This window comes from Camarhynchus parvulus, chromosome 28, assembly GCF_901933205.1.
Source record: "Camarhynchus parvulus chromosome 28, STF_HiC, whole genome shotgun sequence".
Lineage (NCBI taxonomy): Eukaryota > Metazoa > Chordata > Aves > Passeriformes > Thraupidae > Camarhynchus > Camarhynchus parvulus.
The window spans coordinates 4,846,707-4,866,347 of record NC_044598.1 but is presented as its reverse complement, the minus strand read 5'-3'; the positions used below and the strand labels follow the sequence as shown (position 1 = coordinate 4,866,347).

At 59.3% G+C, this 19,641-nt stretch overlaps 1 protein-coding gene across 1 annotated transcript; it reads right to left on the bottom strand.

Moving 5' to 3' along the window:
- Positions 1-1,123: 1,123 nt before the first annotated feature.
- Positions 1,124-11,480, bottom strand: MEX3D (mex-3 RNA binding family member D). The gene is made up of 2 exons (XM_030966846.1): positions 11,304-11,480; positions 1,124-2,529 (listed from the first exon to the last, which is right to left on the bottom strand). The coding sequence occupies exons 1-2, from the start codon at positions 11,362-11,364 to the stop codon at positions 1,277-1,279; spliced, it is 1,314 nt and encodes a 437-aa protein (XP_030822706.1). The 5' UTR covers positions 11,365-11,480; the 3' UTR covers positions 1,124-1,276.
- Positions 11,481-19,641: the final 8,161 nt, after the last annotated feature.

Sequence of the window (19,641 nt, the reverse complement as noted above, 5' to 3'; positions counted from 1 at the left end):
CCACAGATGGATTTTGGGACTGGGAGCAGGAACATCTGTGGGGACAAGGAGAAGGCCAGAGGCAGAGCAGGATCAGCGTGGGCAGGGACAAACCCACCTGTGGGAGGTGGCAATGTCCCCTCTGCTCCTGCTCCTGAGCTGGCACCTTCTCTCTGGGCCCAAGGAAATGGGAACAGGTACCAAGAGGCTCCAGGCAGGGAGACACTGGCTAGCACAAGGATTCATATATAGTAAAAAGTCTTTATTAAGAAGGCTTTGAAGTCAAAAAATAAAACTCTTGATACAATTTTCATAACCGTCAAGTCAGCTCAGCAAATATATAATCAGTACTTTAGCCATGTAAGGTTAAAGGTCCGTTATTTTCTTTTTAAAATAAAATATATTTTAGTTTTTAAAATTTATTCAATAAAGTACATATTTTCCTATAAATTCCCTACATATACATAAAGAGGTAAAAAATAAAAAAATAAAACAAAGAAACCTAAAAAAAAAAAAAAAAAAAAAAAAAAAAAAAACCCCCCAAAAAACCCCAAACTAACCCCAAAATAAAATGGAGATAGAAATCTGTCTGGTTTTTGTGACATGGTGTGTTAACTGTGCCCCCTCCATTCCACGACCTCCTGACCTCACATCACACATTTCTGGGCAGTTTTCACATTGGCAAAATACAAGATAGACCTGCATTACAAAAAAAAAAAATATATATATATATATTTATAGAACCACTGAGAATCATCCAAAAAAAAAAAAAAACCTACATACAAAAAGAACCACAAAAAATTTATTATAATAATAATAGAATGATTTTAAAAAAATAAAAGACAACCCTTGCGTGTCCTAAAATAAAAAGTGCAACCGGACCTTTTCTTTCTGGTTATTTCAGTTTGCAAACGGAATACTGGTATTTGGGAAGGACTGGTGGAGAACAGCCGGGCTCCCTCCCCAGCCCCACAGCCAGGTGAAGAGTTAAAGCTATTCTGTAAACATCGGAGTTTCCTCCTCGCGGAATTCACGCCCCTCTTTCCTCATCCTCATCATCCTCATCTTCTTTTTCTCTTCTTCGGCCCCTCGGCCCCCACCCTCCCGACCCCCCGCTCGGCCTCCCCCCGCCCGCCGTGCCCGCCGTGCCCTCTGCGCCTCCGGCCGCCGCCTCTCCCCCCTCCCGCCCCTGCGCCCATCTCATCTGGTATTAAATAAAAAGCTCGATTTCAACAGTAGAAAGTCCTTAAAACGCCGTGGTGTTGGGGTGGAGGGGGGTCCCGGGCGAGCCCCCGCGCTAGGAGAAGATGTGGATGGCTTGGGTGGCGGGCACGTGGCACGCGGGGCACTGCGGCTGCGCCCGGCCGCAGATGCGCAGGGCGCACTCCATGCAGAACAGGTTGTGGCCGCAGGGCACCAGCGCGGCCATCACCTCGCTCTCCAGGCACACCATGCACTCCCGCGAGCTCTTGCGGTGCCCGTCCGAGCTGCTCGAGTCGGTGGGCGAGCCCGAGGCGGCCGAGATGCTGCCGGGCAGCGAGGAGGAGGAGGAGTAGCCGGTGCTGTTGGAGAAGGAGGAGAGCGAGCCCTGCGCGGGCAGCCAGGCCAGGGCGCCGGTGGGGTCGCTGGGGATGCGCCGCGCCGAGGGGTGCTCCAGCCCCGCCGCCCCGCTCTCGGGCAGTGTGGGCGAGTGGCGCGGCGTGGCCGGGCCGCTGTTGCGTCTCTGCGAGCTGTTGATGGAGGAGCAGCTGCTGAAGGCCTGCAGGGGGTTGCCCGAGCGCTCGAAGGGCGACCAGATGGTGGTGGTGGGCGTGGTGAGGTCGAGGGCCAAGAAGTCGAAGCCGAAGTCGCACTCGTCGGAGCCCAGCGGGGCCGGGGGCTCGCTGAAGGTGCTGTAGGGGCTGGTGGGGCTGGCGGCCGCCACGCGCCCGCTGTAGAAGGACTCGGTGGAGCCGCTGCCCAGGGAGCTCAGGCTGTCGTTGCGCAGCGCGGCCGGGGGGCGCTGGGCCGGGTGCGGGGCCTTGGCCCACGGGGCGGCCGCGCCGCCCTGCAGCTCCAGGCAGACGTCGGTGCCGTTGGAGTGGAAGTCGTTGTCGGCGTTGACATCGATGAAGGAGCCTGTCCTCATGGTGATGTGCGCCTCGATCTCCTCGCGCGCCCGGTCCACGTTCTCGGGCATGCCCGTCACCTCGAACACGGGCTCCTTATCCCGGCTGGGCGTCACGATGTACGTGTGCGTCTGCTGCTGGATGCGCTTGATGGTGGCGCCCTTGGGTCCCACCACCAGCCCCACCACGCGGTAGGGGACCCTCACCTGGATGGTGGTCTGGCCAGGCAGGTTGGGGGGCCCCTGCAAGGCCCCCGTCAGCCCGTTGACTTTGTTGCGCGTGGCCCGGATCATGGAGAAGTGCTCGGCGGCCGAGAGGATCTCGCGCTTGGCCATCTCCACGTCCTCCTTCCTGCCGGTGACGATGAACACGGGCTCCTCACCCCTGACCGGTGTCTTGATGTACGTGTTGGTCTTGGCACGCAGGGCTTTGATTTTGCAGCCTGCAGGGCGAGGAGAAGGGGGAAAAATGACACATCAATGCTGGGGCTCACAGTGACCCTCTGCTCACCCAGGGTGGGGACACAGTGAACCAGCACCAACCAGCAGGAATCAGCGGGAACCAGCAGGAACCAGCAAGAACCAGAAGGAACCAGCAGGAACCAGCAGGAACCAGCAGGAACCAGCAGGTCCGTCTGGCTCTGCACCTGCAGCATGGACACCCTTGGAGAGAGGGGTGCCTCCCACCTCTGAGGCAGATGGGGGCTCATGGCTCAGTGCTGGGGGGCTGCTCTGGCTTCTCCCAGCTCCTGGCACTGTTGTGACCCTCAGGGCTTGGGGATCAGCAGGATGCAGCCTGCAGCCCTGCTCCAGAGGGCTGGGACAGGTGTGGGCAGAGGTGCCAGGGCAGGCAGCCATGGGGCACCATCAGGGCCACTGAGCAGGTGAGAAGCTGGATTCTCTCCAGAGGTGTTTCAGGAGGTACAAAGAGAATAAAGATGTCAAGATGGAAAGGAAGGAAAAGGCTCTTTGGATCCTGCAGGTCCTGGCACCTCTGGGCCAGCAGCTGAACCTGAGGAACAGCCCTGGATGCACACCTGGAGGGACAGGGGAGCTGGACCCTCCCCACGAGGGGGACACAGCCACCCCCTCCCCTCCCTGTCCCACGGGAGGGATCCCCCGTGCTGGGCTGGGGCAGGGGTGCTCCCAGGGCTCTCCCTGTTCTGGAAAGTCCTGCTTCCCCTGCAGGAGGAACGTGATTCAGCAGGCAGAGCTGCCCACGGCTGCCTGTGGGATTGCGAGATGGGGCTGCAGCTCTGCCTTGGCCCCGTGCAGCCCTGGGCACAGCCCTGGGCACAGCCTTGCCCCGGCCCAGCTGGGCTCTGGCCATGGGCCCTGGCAGCACCATCCAGCCAAAGGCCCCTGCCCTCCTGTGGGGCTGCAGAAGGCTCCAGCTCTCCTCCAGGGCCCCTTTGCTCTGCCCCACTGTCTGTGGCTGCCAGCCCTGCCCCACTCCCTGCACCCCCAGCCCTAAGTGCATCCACTCTCAATTAAGTCCCCATGAACCAGGCACAGCTTAACCAAGCTGAGCTCAGTGACCACAGCCACACAGCAGTGAGGGACCCCTCTGTGCCCTCACAGCCCTGAGCTTTGCAGGGCACCCAGCACAAAGCCGGGAGGCAGCAGGGATGGAGGAGGCTCCCCTGGAGCCCTGGGCTGGTCCCAGGCCATGGCAGATCCCTGTGGATGAACAGCTCGGCTCCTCCGGGCACAGCCAGGCAGCTGCAAGGGCCTGGCTGGCTCAGGGCACTCCTTCCTTCCCCTCCTCCTCTCCCCAGACGCTCCCCGAGGAAGGGCAGGGCTGCTCTTCCAGCTGTGAGGCTGGAGAAGGAAAGGCCTGGAAGGCTGAAGGGCCTCAGCACATGAAAGATGCAGAGATCTGGAGAGAGGCCAGAGATGCTGCAAGGGCTGGAGCCCCTCTGCTCTGGAGCCAGCCTGGCACAGCTGGGCCTGCTCACCTGGACAAGAGAAGGCTCCAGGCAGAGCTCAGAGCCTCTTGCAGGGCCTGAAGGGGCTCCAGGAGAGCTGCAGAGGGACTGGGGACAAGGCCTGGAGGGACAGGAGCCAGGCAATGGCTCCCACTGCCAGAGGGCAGGGCTGGATGGGATCTGGGGCAGGAATTGTTCCCTGGCAGGGTGGGCAGGCCCTGGCACAGGGTGCCCAGAGCAGCTGGGGCTGCCCCTGGATCCCTGGCAGTGCCCAAGGCCAGGCTGGACAGGGCTTGGAGCAGCCTGGGACAGTGGGAGGTGTCCCTGCCATGGCAGGGGTGGCACTGGGTGGGCTTTAACATCCCCTCCAACCCAAACCATTCTGGGATTCTGTGCCTCAGCCAGGGCTGGAGTGGCACAAGGAGTTGAGGCAGGTCTGTCCCAAGCAGCTGAATCAGTCCAGGCTGTCCAGCAGAGCCGAGGGGAGCAGGAGCTGTGCTGCAATCCCAGGGCACTAAACCTTGGGGATGACAGGTAAAACACTGTCACAGTGAGTGGTGCCACACTGGGTGCTGTCACAGCCAGGCTCTGTGGCACCACCAAGCCCTGCCAGGTGGGTTTATGGCTGGGACACAGAACAGCAATGGCCGAGGGACTGGGGCAGGGCAGAACCATCGAAGGTGACATTTACTGAAGCCATTGCCATGTGCCAGCTCCTACAGGGCTGTCCTGGGAGAGGCACCTGCAACTCCCACGTTCCCCTCCCAGATTTATCCGGGTGCCTGCTGCAGGATCTGCCCCTGCTCCACTGCTGGGCAAAGCAGGACAAGCCCAGGACAGTGGGAGGAGGCTCTGCTGTGCCTCCCACGGGCACCAGCCTCATGCCCAAGGTCCCAAATTCATCCTCTGCAGCATCACAGAGCCATGGGATATCTCAGCTTGGAAGGGACCCACAGGGATCATTGATCCCAGCCCCTGTCCCTGCTCAGGCACCCCAACACTCCCACCCTGAGCACCCCTGGGAGCTCCTGGAGCTCTGGCAGCCTTGGCACCATTCCCTGGGGAGCCTGGGCAGTGCCCAGCCCCTTCCCTGAGATCCACCCCAAACCTCAGCAAGTGGCAGTTTCAGGATGCAGAGCCACTGACAGCTCCAGGAGCTGCACTCAGGAGCCACATCCCACAGGGACATGGCCCAGTGAGGCTCCTCCTCACCCCACTGCATCCCTCCAGCAGCACCAGAGGGACCCAAACCATGCCATGGCACCAGAGGGACCCAAACCATGCCACGGCACCAGAGGGACCCAAACCATGCCATGGCAGCACCAAAGAGAGGAAGGGTTTGTCTGGCTGCTCCTGTGAGCTGTTCACAGGGACAGAACCAGAAACCTTGGACAGAAATCAAAGGGTGCCTGGCTTGGCCAGTTCCACCCTCCTCAAACCAGCAGCACAGGAAAAATGCCCCCAGCCCTGCTGGATGCTGCCAGGGCCAAGGATGGCACCAAGCACAGCTGGGGGGGAGCTGGGTGTCCCAGGGGAGGGGAGGGGGCAGGTCTGGCAGGGTGGGGGTGTGGGGTCCCCCTGGCTGCCCCAGAAGCACGGCAGGAAGGGCTGGGAAGGGGAGGGAGGCACTGCCTGGGGCTGTGCTGGCACCAGCACCAGGAACTGCCCGAGAGCATCTCCAGCAGGGGGACACAGCAAGGCACCAACCTGTGCTGCCCTGTCCCCAGGCCCAAACTCCTCCTGAGACATGCCCTGGCTGCAGGGACTCCCCAAAGGCCCCAGAGCTGGAGCAGGCAGGATGGGCAGTGCCCAGGCTGCATCCAGGGCAGTGTTCAACACTGGCACAGCAAGCCATGGCTCTGGGACACCGGGGACGGGTGACACCCAGCAGGACAGCCTGTCCTGCAGCACACCTGCACCCCTGAGCTGGCTGAGCCAGAGCTGTTCCTGCTCCTGCCCAGGACAGGGGGTGGCACCTCCTGGCTGAACCCCCAGAGCCAGATGGAACTGAAGTGCAAACTGGGCTTCAACCAGCAACTGCAGCTGGGGAATCATGGAATGGGTTGGGTTGGAAAGGACCTCAGAGCTGATCTTGTTCCACCCCTGCCATGGCAGGGACACCCCCCACTGTCCCAGGGGGCTCCAAAAACCATCCAGCCTGGCCTTGGATCCAGGGGCAGCCCCAGCTGCTCTGGGAAATCCATTCCAGGGATGGATTCCACAATTCCTGCCCAAGATCCCATCCAGCCCTGCCCTCTGGCAGTGGGAGCCATTGCCTGGCTCCTGTCCCTCCAGGCCTTGTCCCCAGTCCCTCTGCAGCTCTCCTGGAGCCCCTTCAGGCCCTGCAAGGGGCTCTGAGCTCTGCCTGGAGCCTTCTCTTGTCCAGGTGAGCAGGCCCAGCTGTGCCAGGCTGGCTCCAGAGCAGAGGGGCTCCAGCCCTTGCAGCATCTCCGTGGCTCCTCTGGTCTCACTCCAGCAGCTCCACATCTTTCTTGTACTTGGAATGATCTGGACCAGCTCAAGACATTTCAGATGAGCCCCTGCAAAGCTCCACCCCAGCATGCTGTGACACCATCCTGGATGGCCACATCCCCGTGAAGCTGCTGCAGGAGCACAGCCATGCCCGAGGGGGCTGTGGAAAGGACCTGGAGCTGCCTGGAGGAGCCAGTGAGCTCCCAGGCCAGGCAGGGCCAGAGCTCAGCCCAGCAGCAGCAGGTGGCACCCACACATTGCCCTGCCAAGGGCTGCAGAGCAGAACCAAGTGCCACACTGGGCTACAAGTCTCCACCAAAGTGGCTCTAAAGAGCCAAATAAAACCAGCCCAAAACCCGAGGACACAGGGGATGGACCCAGGGATGCTTCAGCCCCAGCAACTGCAGCAGAAACACCACTGTGAACACCAGAGCCTGGGTGAGGGTGGCTCAGCTGCTGTTGCATCTCTGAGTCCCTGAGGGCACAAACTCATCCTGACACCCAATGGCCACGCTGAGCTGCCAGCAAACCCCAGCATTGCAGAGGTGTCACCCCCCTCCAAGTGCCAGCCCCCTGTGCCAGCACACCCAGCTGTGCCTGCAGGGACAGCCCCATGGCGGTGAGCAGGACACTCCTCCCAGACTCAACTCCATGTCCTCTTTCACCCTCTCCCCATCCCACACAGCTCCCCTTTCTCTGCACTCTGCAGAACTGCCCTGGCTGAACCCATCCCAGCTGCCCCTGGGATGGGGCATGGGTAATTTCTGTCAGGGAACAGAATCCAGGGAACTCTCCCCAGGATAATGAGCTGATGGAGGCAGGAGAGGCAGCTGCTCCCCCTGGACATCCTCACCTGGCGTCACCACAGCAAACCTGGCTCTCTGTGAGAAGCCCCAGAGAGATCAGGGCTGAGAGCACTGCAGGGGCCCATGAGAAGCAGAACAGCCCTGGGAGAGAGGGCTGGGCAGGGCCTCTCCACCCTCTGTGCTCCAGTGATGGATCCCACACAGCTCATCCATGCCCTGACCCCAGCACAGCCCGGGCAGCCTCTGCTCCCACATCAGGATCCTCCTGCCACGAGGAGGACAGAGCAGCTCATCCCCTTCCAGACCACATCTCTGTGTCACCAAGGTCTGTGCTGGCAGTGCCCAGCTCTGAGTGATAAAACCCAAAAAGCACCAGCAGAGCTTTTCTGGAGCAGCCTCTGATGGCACCAGGCAGGAGGATGGTGTCTGTCACAGGAACCCTCTGCTGCCTCAGCCATGGCTCTTCCTCTTCCCCAGCTCTGCAGCATCTCCTGGCCTCTGATCCAGAGTTCTGGAGCTCCAGGTCCCCTTGGTCCCCAGTGGATGGCACAGGACAGGACAGGGGCCAGGGGTGGAGGAGAAAACGCTGCACCCCCAGCACAGCTCCTCTCCCGTTGCTGAGTGCTCCTTCCCAACTCTGCACACAGAACGAGCTCAGCCCTGCTGCAGGAATCCAGCACATCACACCCTGGCTCCTTCTCCAGACACTGGGGAGAGGGGCAGGGAGGCTGGGCTCCTCTCCTTGGGACACAGTGTGCAGCCAGTGCCAGCTCTCAGATGCACAGGCAGATCCTTCAGCAGCCACATCCATCTGTGTGACCAAGCTCAGGAGCTCCCAGCTCTGCTGGGACCCAGCTGGGAGGAGGCAGCCAGGAAGATGGGCCAGGTGCCTCCAGGGACACGGCCCTGGCAGGAGACAACAGAGAGCAGCAGCCCAGGGCTCAGAAATGAGAGGATTCCTTGCACCCCTGTGAGCCATGGTGAGGTCACAGGTGCCCAGGCTGGCCCCGAGGGGCCCATGGCCACCCTGTGCATCCTTTCAGCACTGGAATGCCAGCCACACCCCAGCAGTGAGGGGAGGTGCCATGTGCCATCCTTCCCTGGATTCACCCTTTGAGCATCTTCTATAAACAGCAACTTTCCTTCTGCAGAGCTGTGACAGTCCCCAGGTGTCACAATGGGGAGAGGAGCTGTGGCTCCATCCCCTGGCAGGCACTGCTGGAAATGCCCCTCCAAAGCTGGCACAGCAGGAATCCACAGCAGCACAGAGCCCAGGGCCAGAGCCAGGGCAGCTCTAACCCTGCCCCGTGCTCCTGGTGATTCCTGTTATCCCCAAGGCTCTCTCTGCTGGATGGCAGGAGGAGCCCACGCTGCTCCAGTCGGTGCCACAGCACTTTTCAGAGATGCTCCCTCCCACAGCAGGAGTCATGACCAGGCTGGCAGGTGAAGGCACAGCCAGGGAATCCCACCCCAGCCACGTGGGCAGGGGGGAGAGCAGCCCCAGGTCCCAGCTGGCAGATGCTGCTCTGTGGTGGCACCGATGCCAATCCAGACATGGGCTTGTGATAAACACTCCTCCAGCTCAGGGAAGAAAACACCAATTTGATTTAGACAACAAAGATTTACCTGATGGGCTGCTGCTGCTCCTTTGTGAAAGGGCTAAATTAGGGCATCTGAAGGAGAGAAACTGAAGAAAAGAAGTAGGAGAAGTTGTGTCCAAGTGCCTGTGTCCCATCTCAGCCTGCACAGGACAGGACATCCATGTGCTGGTCCTGGCTGCCAGGACCTCCGTGTCCCCACCTGCCACAGCAGCCAGGTCTGGGCAAAGCAGGACGGGTCCCAAAGAGCCCCAAAGTGAGATCCTGAGCCTTGATGTGCACCTCCAGCCCCTTCCAGGGCACCCATCTTCATCCCTTCCCACGTTCCAGGTGTGGCAGCACCACAAATTTCTGTTCCCTGGGTCACAACCAGGCTGGGCAGTGAGGGAAAGACAAGAGTGACAGGGACATGGTCTGGATGACCCAACCCAGCCCTGCAGTGTCACCAGCAGGGCACATCTTGTCACCACGATGATGATGGTCCAGCCAAACACACCAAAGCTCAGCTCTACAGCCAGACCTCACGGCCACGGGGCTCCCAAAAACTGAGGGAGACTCACAGGGGGGCCCTGGGAAGCAGAGGGTCTGGAGGGAGAGCAGCACAGGGTGAGTGAGAAGGGCTCTGCTCGCTGCGAGCCCTGAGGAATAAACTCGGTATTGCTCAGGCTACACCTGAGCATCCCTGCTGTAATCCAGCTGCCAGTGGCACGGGGAGCAGCTGGAGCACAAAGCCAGCCCCGTGCTGCCCACTGCCATCCCACAGTGTGACCGAGGGTGCTGAGTGCTCCTCCTCAGCAAAAACCCCGTGCAAGGCCCCCAGACTGGGGGGTCCCGCAGCACCCCGGCAGGCCAAGAGCAGGAGAGGGGCAGGAAACACAAAGGGAAATCCTGGAGAGCGGAGAGGGCTGTTCCTGCCCAGGGGCTGCGGCTGCAGCAGGGAGCTCCAGCTCACAGCCGGCCTCAGGTGCCTCTCCCGCACCCTCCTCAAGCCGGTATAATCATTTCCTCGGCAGTATTTTTTTCATAAGTTTCACGATCCCGTGAAGCTTAACGAGCACTTAAACTCCACGGAGGTGTTTGGGCAGGTACCTGGCTGTGCCCCGAGCTCCTCGGGGTGCTGGAGGGGCAGCACCGGGGTCTCACGGCACCGAAACACCCAGGGCAAGGAAGGCACGGACCGGCAGCTCCCGGGCCAAACGCGGCCATTCCAGCGGGCTCCCAGCAGAGCCCAGCCCCGGCACAGCTTCTGTTCCACCAAACCCAGGTCTCATCCAGCCCGGGAGGAGGAGGAGGAGGAGGATCCCCGGGAGCAGGGCGCGGTGCCACGCTCCGCTCCCCGGCTCTGCCCCGGCGCTCTCCGGGCCCGGCGGGGCTCGGCAGCCCGGGGGGACCCCCGGCCGGGGCGGCGGGACCGCAGAGGGGGGCACGGAAAGTTGGGAGGCCGGGAAGCGGGGCCGGCTGGGAGGCAGCGCAGGCCAATGGGAAGCGCAGAGCATGATGTCACCGCGCTCATCACAGCATGGCTCTGGCTAACAAAGAGAACAATGAGCCTGCCCAGCTCCCCGCTTCCCCCCTGGAAAAAAAGCCCCCCGACCCCCGGCCCGCAGCCCCCCGGGCACGGAGCGCTGGGAGCCGCCGGGCCAGGGCAGGGCTGGGCTGCCGGACCCCACAAGGGCAAAACAGCCCGGAGGTCACGCTCCCTGCCAGGGGATTCCTGCCGGGATCCCTGCGGGCAGCAGCTCCCTTCCTTTTCCCTTCTTTTCCCCCTAAATCCTCCGCCCTGGGTCTTTTCTTTTTGATTTTTCCAGGTGAAAGTTTGGTTTATTCGGTACGTCCTGGAGACAAAGCCCGCTCCAGGCACACCCACCCGGCGGGGGCTGGGGCGTCCCTTTGTGACAGGTGGGTGCGAGGGGCTCCAGGGCCGTCCGCGGAGCTCCGGCCACCACAAACGAGCGCGTTAATGACCATTTATACCGGATTTATCTGCAGGATTTGTAAACGAAGGCTGAGATAAGGGGCACCGTCTACACGCCGGGTCTGAGATACGGAGCTGGAGGGGAGGGGGCAGAGGCACAACTACAATGAAAGCAAAGCTCTCGCCTCGTTCCGTGTCCTGGCAGCTCCCACGGCCTCGCGTGGCTCCCGGGAACTTTCCGTGGGCAGCCGGCGTTATTCCAGCCGGGCCGATGGAGTTTAATTTCCAGTTTAATTGCCATTTCCAGGCAGTTCGCTGGGACCGGCGCGGAGCGCGGCTCCCGGGACCCGCGGCCGACTTTCGGGGCCGCGGCTCTGTCGCCGTTAAGTTTCCGCCTCCGCAGGGAGACAAAGCCCCGAGACTGCCCCAAATCGCGGCGGGCGGCGCGAGGGAGGGAGGAGGGTGCCCGTGTCCCGCCGCGTCCCCACGCCGCGTTACCTTGCCGGCCCACGATCTCGGCGACGTGCTCGGAGCTGGGCACGGGCACGCACTCGGTCATGTTCACGCTCTTCTTCCTGCTCGCCGGCGGCTCGGGCAGCAGCGCGGGCGGCCCCAGCGGCGGGGCCAGGCTGCCGAAGGCGCCCGCGGCCGGGGCGGGGGCCGGCACCGGGGAGCCGCCGCCGCCGCCGCGCTCCCGCTCCCTTAGGCCGCCCGGCCCCGCGCCCCCCGCCGGCTCCTCCGCGCCCTCCAGCCCCAGCAGCGAGAGCTGGTCCAGGGCGAACCTCAGCGCGGCGGCTTCGCCCCTGCGCCGGCGGCCCCGGCGGCCCCTCCCGCTCCCGGCCGGGCTCGGGCTCCGGCGGCGGGTCCTGCCCGGCGGGCGGCGGCGGGCTGAGCAGGGTGAGGCAGCGCGGCGGGCCGCGGGCCGGCTGCCCGGGCTCGGGCTGGTACATGGAGCCGGGCATGGCGCGGAGCGGGCGCGGAGCGCAGCGGGCCGGGGCCGGGGCGGTGCCGCTGCCGGGGCCGCCGCCGCCGCCCTCCCTGCCCCCCGCCCCGCCCGGCGATGGGCCCGCCCGCGCCCGCCGCGCGCATGCGCGACACGGCCCCGCCCTCCGACACGGGGCCCTCCCCGCCGGGGCCCCGCCCACCGGGCCACGCCCTTCTGTGCCCCGCCCACCCCGCCGAGCCGCGACCCGGGCGAGGGTCCGGGAATGTGGAGGGGGTCCGGGAATGTGGGGGGTTCTGAGCAGCCTCGAGGGTCCGAGCATTCGGGGAGGGTCCGAGCGTGGGGGGAAGGGGGCCCTGAGCATCGCAGGGGAGGGGAGCGCTCCAAGCATGGCTGGGGCGTTCTGAGCATCCCAGAGGAGCTCCGAACATCCCGGGAGGGATCCGAGCGTGCCCGGAGGGGTCTCCTGAAATTGCAGCGGGTACTGAGCATCCCAGACACACCCCAGCACCGCAGATGGTTCCGAGCATCCCGGGAGTGTCCGGGCATCCGAAGGGGACGCCGACCACCGCGGGGGGCGGGTGTAGATCATCCCGAGGGGTTCGAGCATCCCCGGGGCCACTGCCGGCACTGCCGCCCTCCCCCATCCCCAGCTCAGACTCCGCTGTTCCCATCGCGGAGCGGGGCTCGGTGCCTGAAAAGCGCCGCCGACACCGAGGGAGGCGGGAGGCGCTGGGCGCGGAGGGGACAGCCCGGCAGTGCCACCACTGCGAGAGCAGCGAGCGGGTCGGTGGGAACCGCCCGGCACCGCGGGACCGGAGCGGCGGCAGCACCCCCCGGTACCGGGCAGCTCCAGCACCCCCCGGTACCGGGCAGCTCCAGCACCCCCCGGTACCGGGCAGCCGCAGCTCCTCCCGGTACCGGGCAGCTCCAGCACCTCCCGGTACCGGGCAGCCGCTCCCGCCGCCCCTCCCAGGCACTCGGGACAGAGCCGTGGCACAGCCCCGCACCAGGACCGCTGGATTCCTCCTTCTCGCCGAGTTACCCAACTTAGGGAAACATCAAATCTGTCTTTCCCCTTGGATCATCAGCTTCTGTTTCGCAGGGTTATTGCGCAGGGTCCCAGCGCACTCTGGGGTGGAAAGGATCGTCCAGTTCCAAGTCCCGGTTTTGCTGCTCCCCTCAGCAGCGCCACCAGGTTCTGCCTGACAGAGCCACAAACCCCTCGGCAGCCTGGAGCCCCCCAGCCCAGGGATCCCCATCACCTTCCCCACAGGGTCACCACAGCAGGTCCCTGCTGCCGCGGATGTCCCCCCATGGCTCACTGCCAAGCAGCCTCCAACCCCTTTGTCCCAGCTGGGCCAGGGCTCTACAGGGCCCTTCCACAGCCAGACTTGAGAAAACCTTCCCTGCAAAAACAGAGACCAGTTCCCAGCTCCCCCAAGACCCCACATGCCCAGACATTCCCACTCCACACTCAAGTTTAATTTTCTCTATTTACACAGAATTGTCTTTCCCAATCACTGTCTTTGGGATTAATTCAACCCGTTTGGCTTGGGATTGTTTTTAATTGCAGGAACCATCAGTGTCTGGGCTAGAAACCCCCCCTTCAATCCACCCACTCTGTTCCCATTTCAGATCCCAGGAAACATTAACTCTTGCTTCTCCATGGCCCCAAAACAAGTGACATGGGCTGGCTCTGTGCTTCCAAGCTGATGAATCTTCTATGGACAGAATTACACATTCTGATAGTTTGAAAAGGACACCTGAAACTTCTGTGGGATCTTTCCAGCAAGGTAACAGCCACCAGGAACTGCCTCCTTAATTCTTTCCCCTCCTCTCACCTGATAACTAAACTCATCAACTTCCAGATGCTAAAAAGTTTAATGAAAACAGTTAACAAGCTGCTTCTCCTCCAGCTTTGCCTCTTCTTCCTCTCCTCCTGCTTTCTCTCCAGAGGACTCAGCTGTGAACTCCCACCAGCCCTTTCCTTCTGTGGCTGTTGCAGAGAAAGCTGGATAACTTCTGTTTCCCCCCCCAAAAGCTCAATTCCATGGAGATGTGTCCATATCCATCCCAATTCCTGTGCTTACACAGACCCAACAGCATCAGCACAGCTCTGGGAATCCTCCCACTCCAGACCTGCCTTCTCCATGCCATGAGCTGCTCAGAGAGCTGGCAGGCTCCAGGATTGTTGCACGGAATCCTTGAACATCCCAGCTTGGAATGGACCCTCAGGGAACCCTGTCCCAGCACAGCCACCCCAACACCCCACCCTGAGCAGCCCTGGGAGCTCCTGGAGCTCTGGCAGCCTTGGCACCATTCCCTGGGGAGCCTGGGCAGTGCCCAGCAGCCTCGGGGGGCAGAACCTTGCCCTGAGCTCCATGCCAAGGCCTGGCCCAGCTCCATGCCAGTTTTGGCATGAGGGTTTGCACCTATTGAGAGAAGCTTCTCCTCCAGGGACAGACACAGGAAATCCAAATCTGAGCTTGAGACATCCCCCCCTCCACTCCTTCACTTCCCAAAATATTTAATATAGTAAGTAGAAACAGCTAAGAATAGTGGGGTTTCCATAACTTGAGACAGAAGGGTACAACCCCTCCTGTCTGAGCTCCTTTTCTTCCCAGATAATGGAGGAAACTCAGGCATGACCAACACTGGCTCTGGTAACTCCACCAGGCAGCCTTGAGCAAGCCAAGAGGGCTGCACAGGGACCTGAACAGCTCCTCAGGGATGTCTGTGCTGCAGTTCCAACACCAAACACACTCCTGGCCACTTCAGGCCACCAGCAGCAGCTCTGAAGCCACTGACAAGTCCCTTTCAAAACCCCCTCAGGAGCTGCACTCCCAACACTGCCATTTCTGTCTCTGCTCTCTCAGTCCTTTTGGGAAATTTCTACATCAAGTCCAACAACACCCAGGGAAGCTGCCAGTTGTTATTTTAAGCCCTTTGGCAAACCTGGTTTGTAGATGTTGTGCCTCTGATCTGTTCCATTTTCAGCAGAACTAGCTCACACTTTCTTCTGAGAGTCTGACTTCCACACATGACACCAAGCAGCCTTTGGGGTTTTTTTAACCTGAGCAATTAGCAGTTCTTAAAGAGACTTGTGTCTCCCATTAACAGAGGAAATGAGTCTACAAAGCAGGGAAGTTGCTCAGCACAACTCTGTTTCTTTACCAAAACATGGCCATGCAAAGAACCAACTTCACTAACCACAAGAGGAAAGAGAAGGCACTTGCTGCTTCCAGGGACATCTGTCCAGGTGCTTCCCCATCTCCCAGCAGAACTCATTCCCAAATGTTTGTGGCACCTGTATCAATTTGGTGTCTGACCATTAAAGCTGGGGCTGCCCCTGGATCCCTGGCAGTGCCCAAGGCCAGGCTGGGCAGGGCTTGGAGCACCTGGGACAGTGGGAGGTGTCCCTGCCATGGCAGGGGTGGCACTGGGTGGGCTTGAAGGTCCTTCCCAACACAAACCACTGTGGGATTGTGTAATCTACAGAATCAAGATGTCCCCAAAAAAGAACAGAATCCCATGTACAGACAGGGCTTCCAGAACACTGGACTGAGGCACACCAGGTGTCACAGCCCATTAAGGGGTTTCCTATACAGAGAAATAACAACAGAAGTTCAGCAGAGCATCAGTGCCACCACAGCTCCAACTCCCTCCGGAACAGCTCTGCAGCTGCTGCTTTCTCCAGGCCAAGTGTGCAATGGCACAAGTGACAATATCTGAGCTGGAATGTTTATTCTGCAATAGAGAGCATCCTTTGTAGCTGCACCCCTAAAGATGGGATTAGTGAACAAAGACAGGGGAACCCTCCTGCTCTCCCTCCAAAAAACCCCACATTTGTTACAGAATCATCAAAGACTGATTTGGGTTGGAAGGGAGGCTGAATCTCATCCAGTGCCACCCCTGCCATGGCAGGGACACCTCCCACTGTCCCAGGCTGCTCCAAGCCCTGTCCAGCCTGGCCTTGGGCACTGCCAGGGATCCAGGGGCAGCCCCAGCTGCTCTGGGCACCCTGTGCCAGGGCCTGCCCACCCTGCCAGGGAACAATTCCTGCCCAAGATCCCATCCAGCCCTGCCCTCTGCAGTGGGAGCCATTGCCTGGCTCCTGTCTCTCCAGGCCTTGTCCCCAGTCCCTCTGCAGCTCTCCTGGAGCCCCTTCAGGCCCTGCCAGGGGCTCTGAGCTCTCCCTGGAGCCTTCTCTTGTGCAGGTGAGCAGGCCCAGCTGTGCCAGGCTGGCTCCAGAGCAGAGGGGCTCCAGCCCTTGCAGCATCTCCGTGGCTCCTCTGGCCTGGCTGCAGCAGCTCCACGTCCTCCTGCTGCTGTTGCCCAGGGCTGGGGCAGCTCTGCAGGTGGGGTCTGACCTGAGCACAGGGGCAGAGGGGCAGAATCGCCCCCTCCCCTGCTGCCCACGCTGGGGGCTCAGCCCAGCACAGGGGGGGTTTCTGGCTCAGTGCCCATGGCCGGGGCAGCCTGAGCCTCTCACCCACCAACACCCCAAGTCCTTCCCCCAGGGCTGCTCTCTGTATTTTTTACCATTTGTCTAAATCACAGCACATTAGCCAAATCCTATAAAATGGGATCCAAAATTTAGAGGAAAAAATACTTTCAAAGAACAATTATAGCTGCTCTTCTCCTCTTTAGGAGGTCAAACTCTACTTTCTGCAGCTCTCCAAGCACAGAAGGCACAGGCTTGGAGCAGAGCACAGAAGAGGTGCTGCAGCTCCGAGCAGAATCACAAAAAAGCCCTTACTCTGTGTGGGAAGGCTAAAGGGAATATTTCAGCACATCAGGAGCTGAATCACTGCATGTGGGTGGAGCCAGACAGATTGACAAGATGTGGAACTTGAAAGATGACCTCAGCCCGAGATCAATCATCCCACAAAGTCGCTGACTGAGGGAACAGCACAGGGGGACAGCTCAAGGTGAGGAGGCTCAGTGTCACCCTGGTGCCACAGCTGCAGCACAGGCACAAGCTGAGGTCACCCAAGGCCTGGCCCACTGTGATCCCTCAGTGCCACCAGGCCCAGCAGCCCCTTCTCTGCCACAGCAGCCTCAGAAGCTCCCTCCCTGCAGCAGGACATGAAAGAGGCACCTTGGGGGAAGCCATTAGCAGAGGGCTCTTTTTCATGCATTAGATGAATGAGGAATTGAGCTGTCAGGTAATGACTTTGGAGTTGTGGAGAAGCCAACTTGATGGAAAGCTAAGAATTAATTGCAGATCAGACAAAAGCATGAAAAAATAAAAGCTGCTACACCCGCTTTCAGGTTTTACAGCCTTTCAGATCACTAAACCCCACAGAATGTGCCCAGCAGGCTAATCCAGGACATGGAACTGAACACATCGTGCAAACAAAAACACATCAGGAACTTTTTAGGACTCAACTTTTCCCAGAAGCTCAAGCTTGGGGGTCCATTCCCCACCTTGAGCACCATGTCCAGCTCTGGGCCCCCATCCACCAGCAGGAGGACGTGGAGCTGCTGCAGCCAGGCCAGAGGAGCCACGGAGATGCTGCAAGGGCTGGAGCCCCTCTGCTCTGGAGCCAGCCTGGCACAGCTGGGCCTGCTCACCTGGACAAGAGAAGGCTCCAGGCAGAGCTCAGAGCCCCTGGCAGGGCCTGAAGGGGCTCCAGGAGAGCTGCACAGGGACTGGGGACAAGGCCTGGAGGGACAGGAGCCAGGGAATGGCTCCCACTGCCAGAGGGCAGGGCTGGATGGGATCTTGGGCAGGAATTGTTCCCTGGCAGGGTGGGCAGGCCCTGGCACAGGGTGCCCAGAGCAGCTGGGGCTGCCCCTGGATCCCTGGCAGTGCCCAAGGCCAGGCTGGACAGGGCTGGGAGCAGCCTGGGACAGTGGGAGGTGTCCCTGCCATGGCAGGGGTGGCACTGGATGAGCTTTGAGGTCCTTCCTGACCCAAACCATTCTGGGATTCTGTGTATCAGAAAACTTGGCATTTGTAAATGCAAATGAAACCAGATTTCCTCAGCAAAGCCTTTCTGAATTTTGCCACTGAAGACAAACCTGTTCAGGTCACTCACTGCCCAGTTCTGTGCAGTCTCCAACTGCTGCTGTTGGTGACTCTGCAAGGCAAGAAAAATCCAATTTGAGACTTATTTAATGGATTGACTAAAAGCTTTCCCATTGGAGGCCAATATTATTTCTTACCAGTAGTTATTGTTATTAGCTAGTCAGCAGTAGTTATGGATATTGGTAAGAACCAGCAACACTAAATGAGATTGCTGAGCAATGCCCTGACAATTCCAAGTGCATTTGGTGGGTCATTCTGGAGTTCAAAACGTTTTTCTCTCCCCACCCTCCCCAATGTTCTGTCACTGTAAATACCATTTAGCACACACTGTTCTGTGCTGTTCTCTCCTACACTCCAGCTACTCACGGGATCAGCCTGAGGAGGAGGGGGAGAAAGGTTTTCCCTCATTAATTCAAGTTGATCCCTGCTAATCTGAGAACAAATCCAAATTTTTAGCTCACTACAGCCCATGGAGGACATTATTTTCTGTGCTGCAGAATTAGGACACCACCTTCCCATGGCTGTGCTTCATTAAAGCAGGAAGGTAAAATAGGCAACACTGGGATCCTCAATCGACCCCAAAGTCTGGAGCAATTCCAGCAGATGCAGAAATTCCTGTTCAGAGCGACAACAGTGAGGAATATGCATTTTATGTGACAGGGAAGAAGTGGTATTATCCAAGTATTTGCATGGGCATCTGGAATCTTGGAGATTGTTCTTATGCACATAATCCCAAATAACTAGGATTTCCTGACTGGAGAGTTATTACCAAAAAACTTCCTTTTTCTCCATTAAGTATTCTCCTGCCTCCTCCCCCTTTAAACACATTATCCCACACTCTTTTCAAGGACCAGGTCAATCAGTCCAGACAGAGCGGTCCCTCCTTAAAGCAAGACAAAAAGCACATGACTCAGGAGTCCTTCCAGGTGTCCTGCTTCATCCCACAGAGCAGCAATGAGAATTGAATGGGATATTGGGAAGGGACTCCTGGCTGTGAGGGTGGGCAGGCCCTGGCACAGGGTGCCCAGAGCAGCTGGGGCTGGCCCTGGATCCCTGGCAGTGCCCAGGGTCACAGGGAAGGTGTCCCTGCCATGGCAGGGGTGGCACTGGATGAGCTTTAAGGTCCTTTCCAACCCAACCTGCAGCCATGGCATCAGAGCTGCCCCAGGCAGGGTTTACCATGCCTGCACTCCCAGAGTCCAGCCATGTCATCCCTGACTCTGCTCTTCCTGCTGGGCTGAGTTTACAAGCAAGAAAACCCCTCCCTTTCCTTGCTCAACAGCCAGTTCAGCAAGTTCAATTTCAGATGTGAATCGAGCCAACTTTCGCTGGGCAGAACCACCTCCAAGAGCTCTGCTGGCCAAATCCAGACTGCACCAATATCCATTCCAATACATTCTATGGTTTGCACAAAATTTAATCCAGCTAGAATTCAGGAAAAATAACACTCCCCAAACAGCAGGAAAATGAATTCCCTTTAAATCTTGAAGTTTTGTAAAACAGAGTGGAGAGGAAAAAACTGTAGCCATCAACACCCTATGCTGAAGAGAATATTAATTAATGAAATAGAAGTGTTGCCCCAATTCCACTCATTGCTCTTAAGTACATTATTTACTAATCATATGCCTAACAAGTTGTACCTCAAAGCAGCTGCTTTCTCCACCCTGGGGATAGATTTGATGATGGCAGACACTTCATGCCCGTCAGTCACATCCAGGGCTGAGATAACACAAACTAATCCAGTTGTTATTGCAGCAACATGAAACAGACATCATGGTCAGTGAAAACAAACACTTGATTTCCTCACCTTGGTAAGCAGGTGAAGTTATTTCACTTTCTCTGGCTGTGAGTCCTGG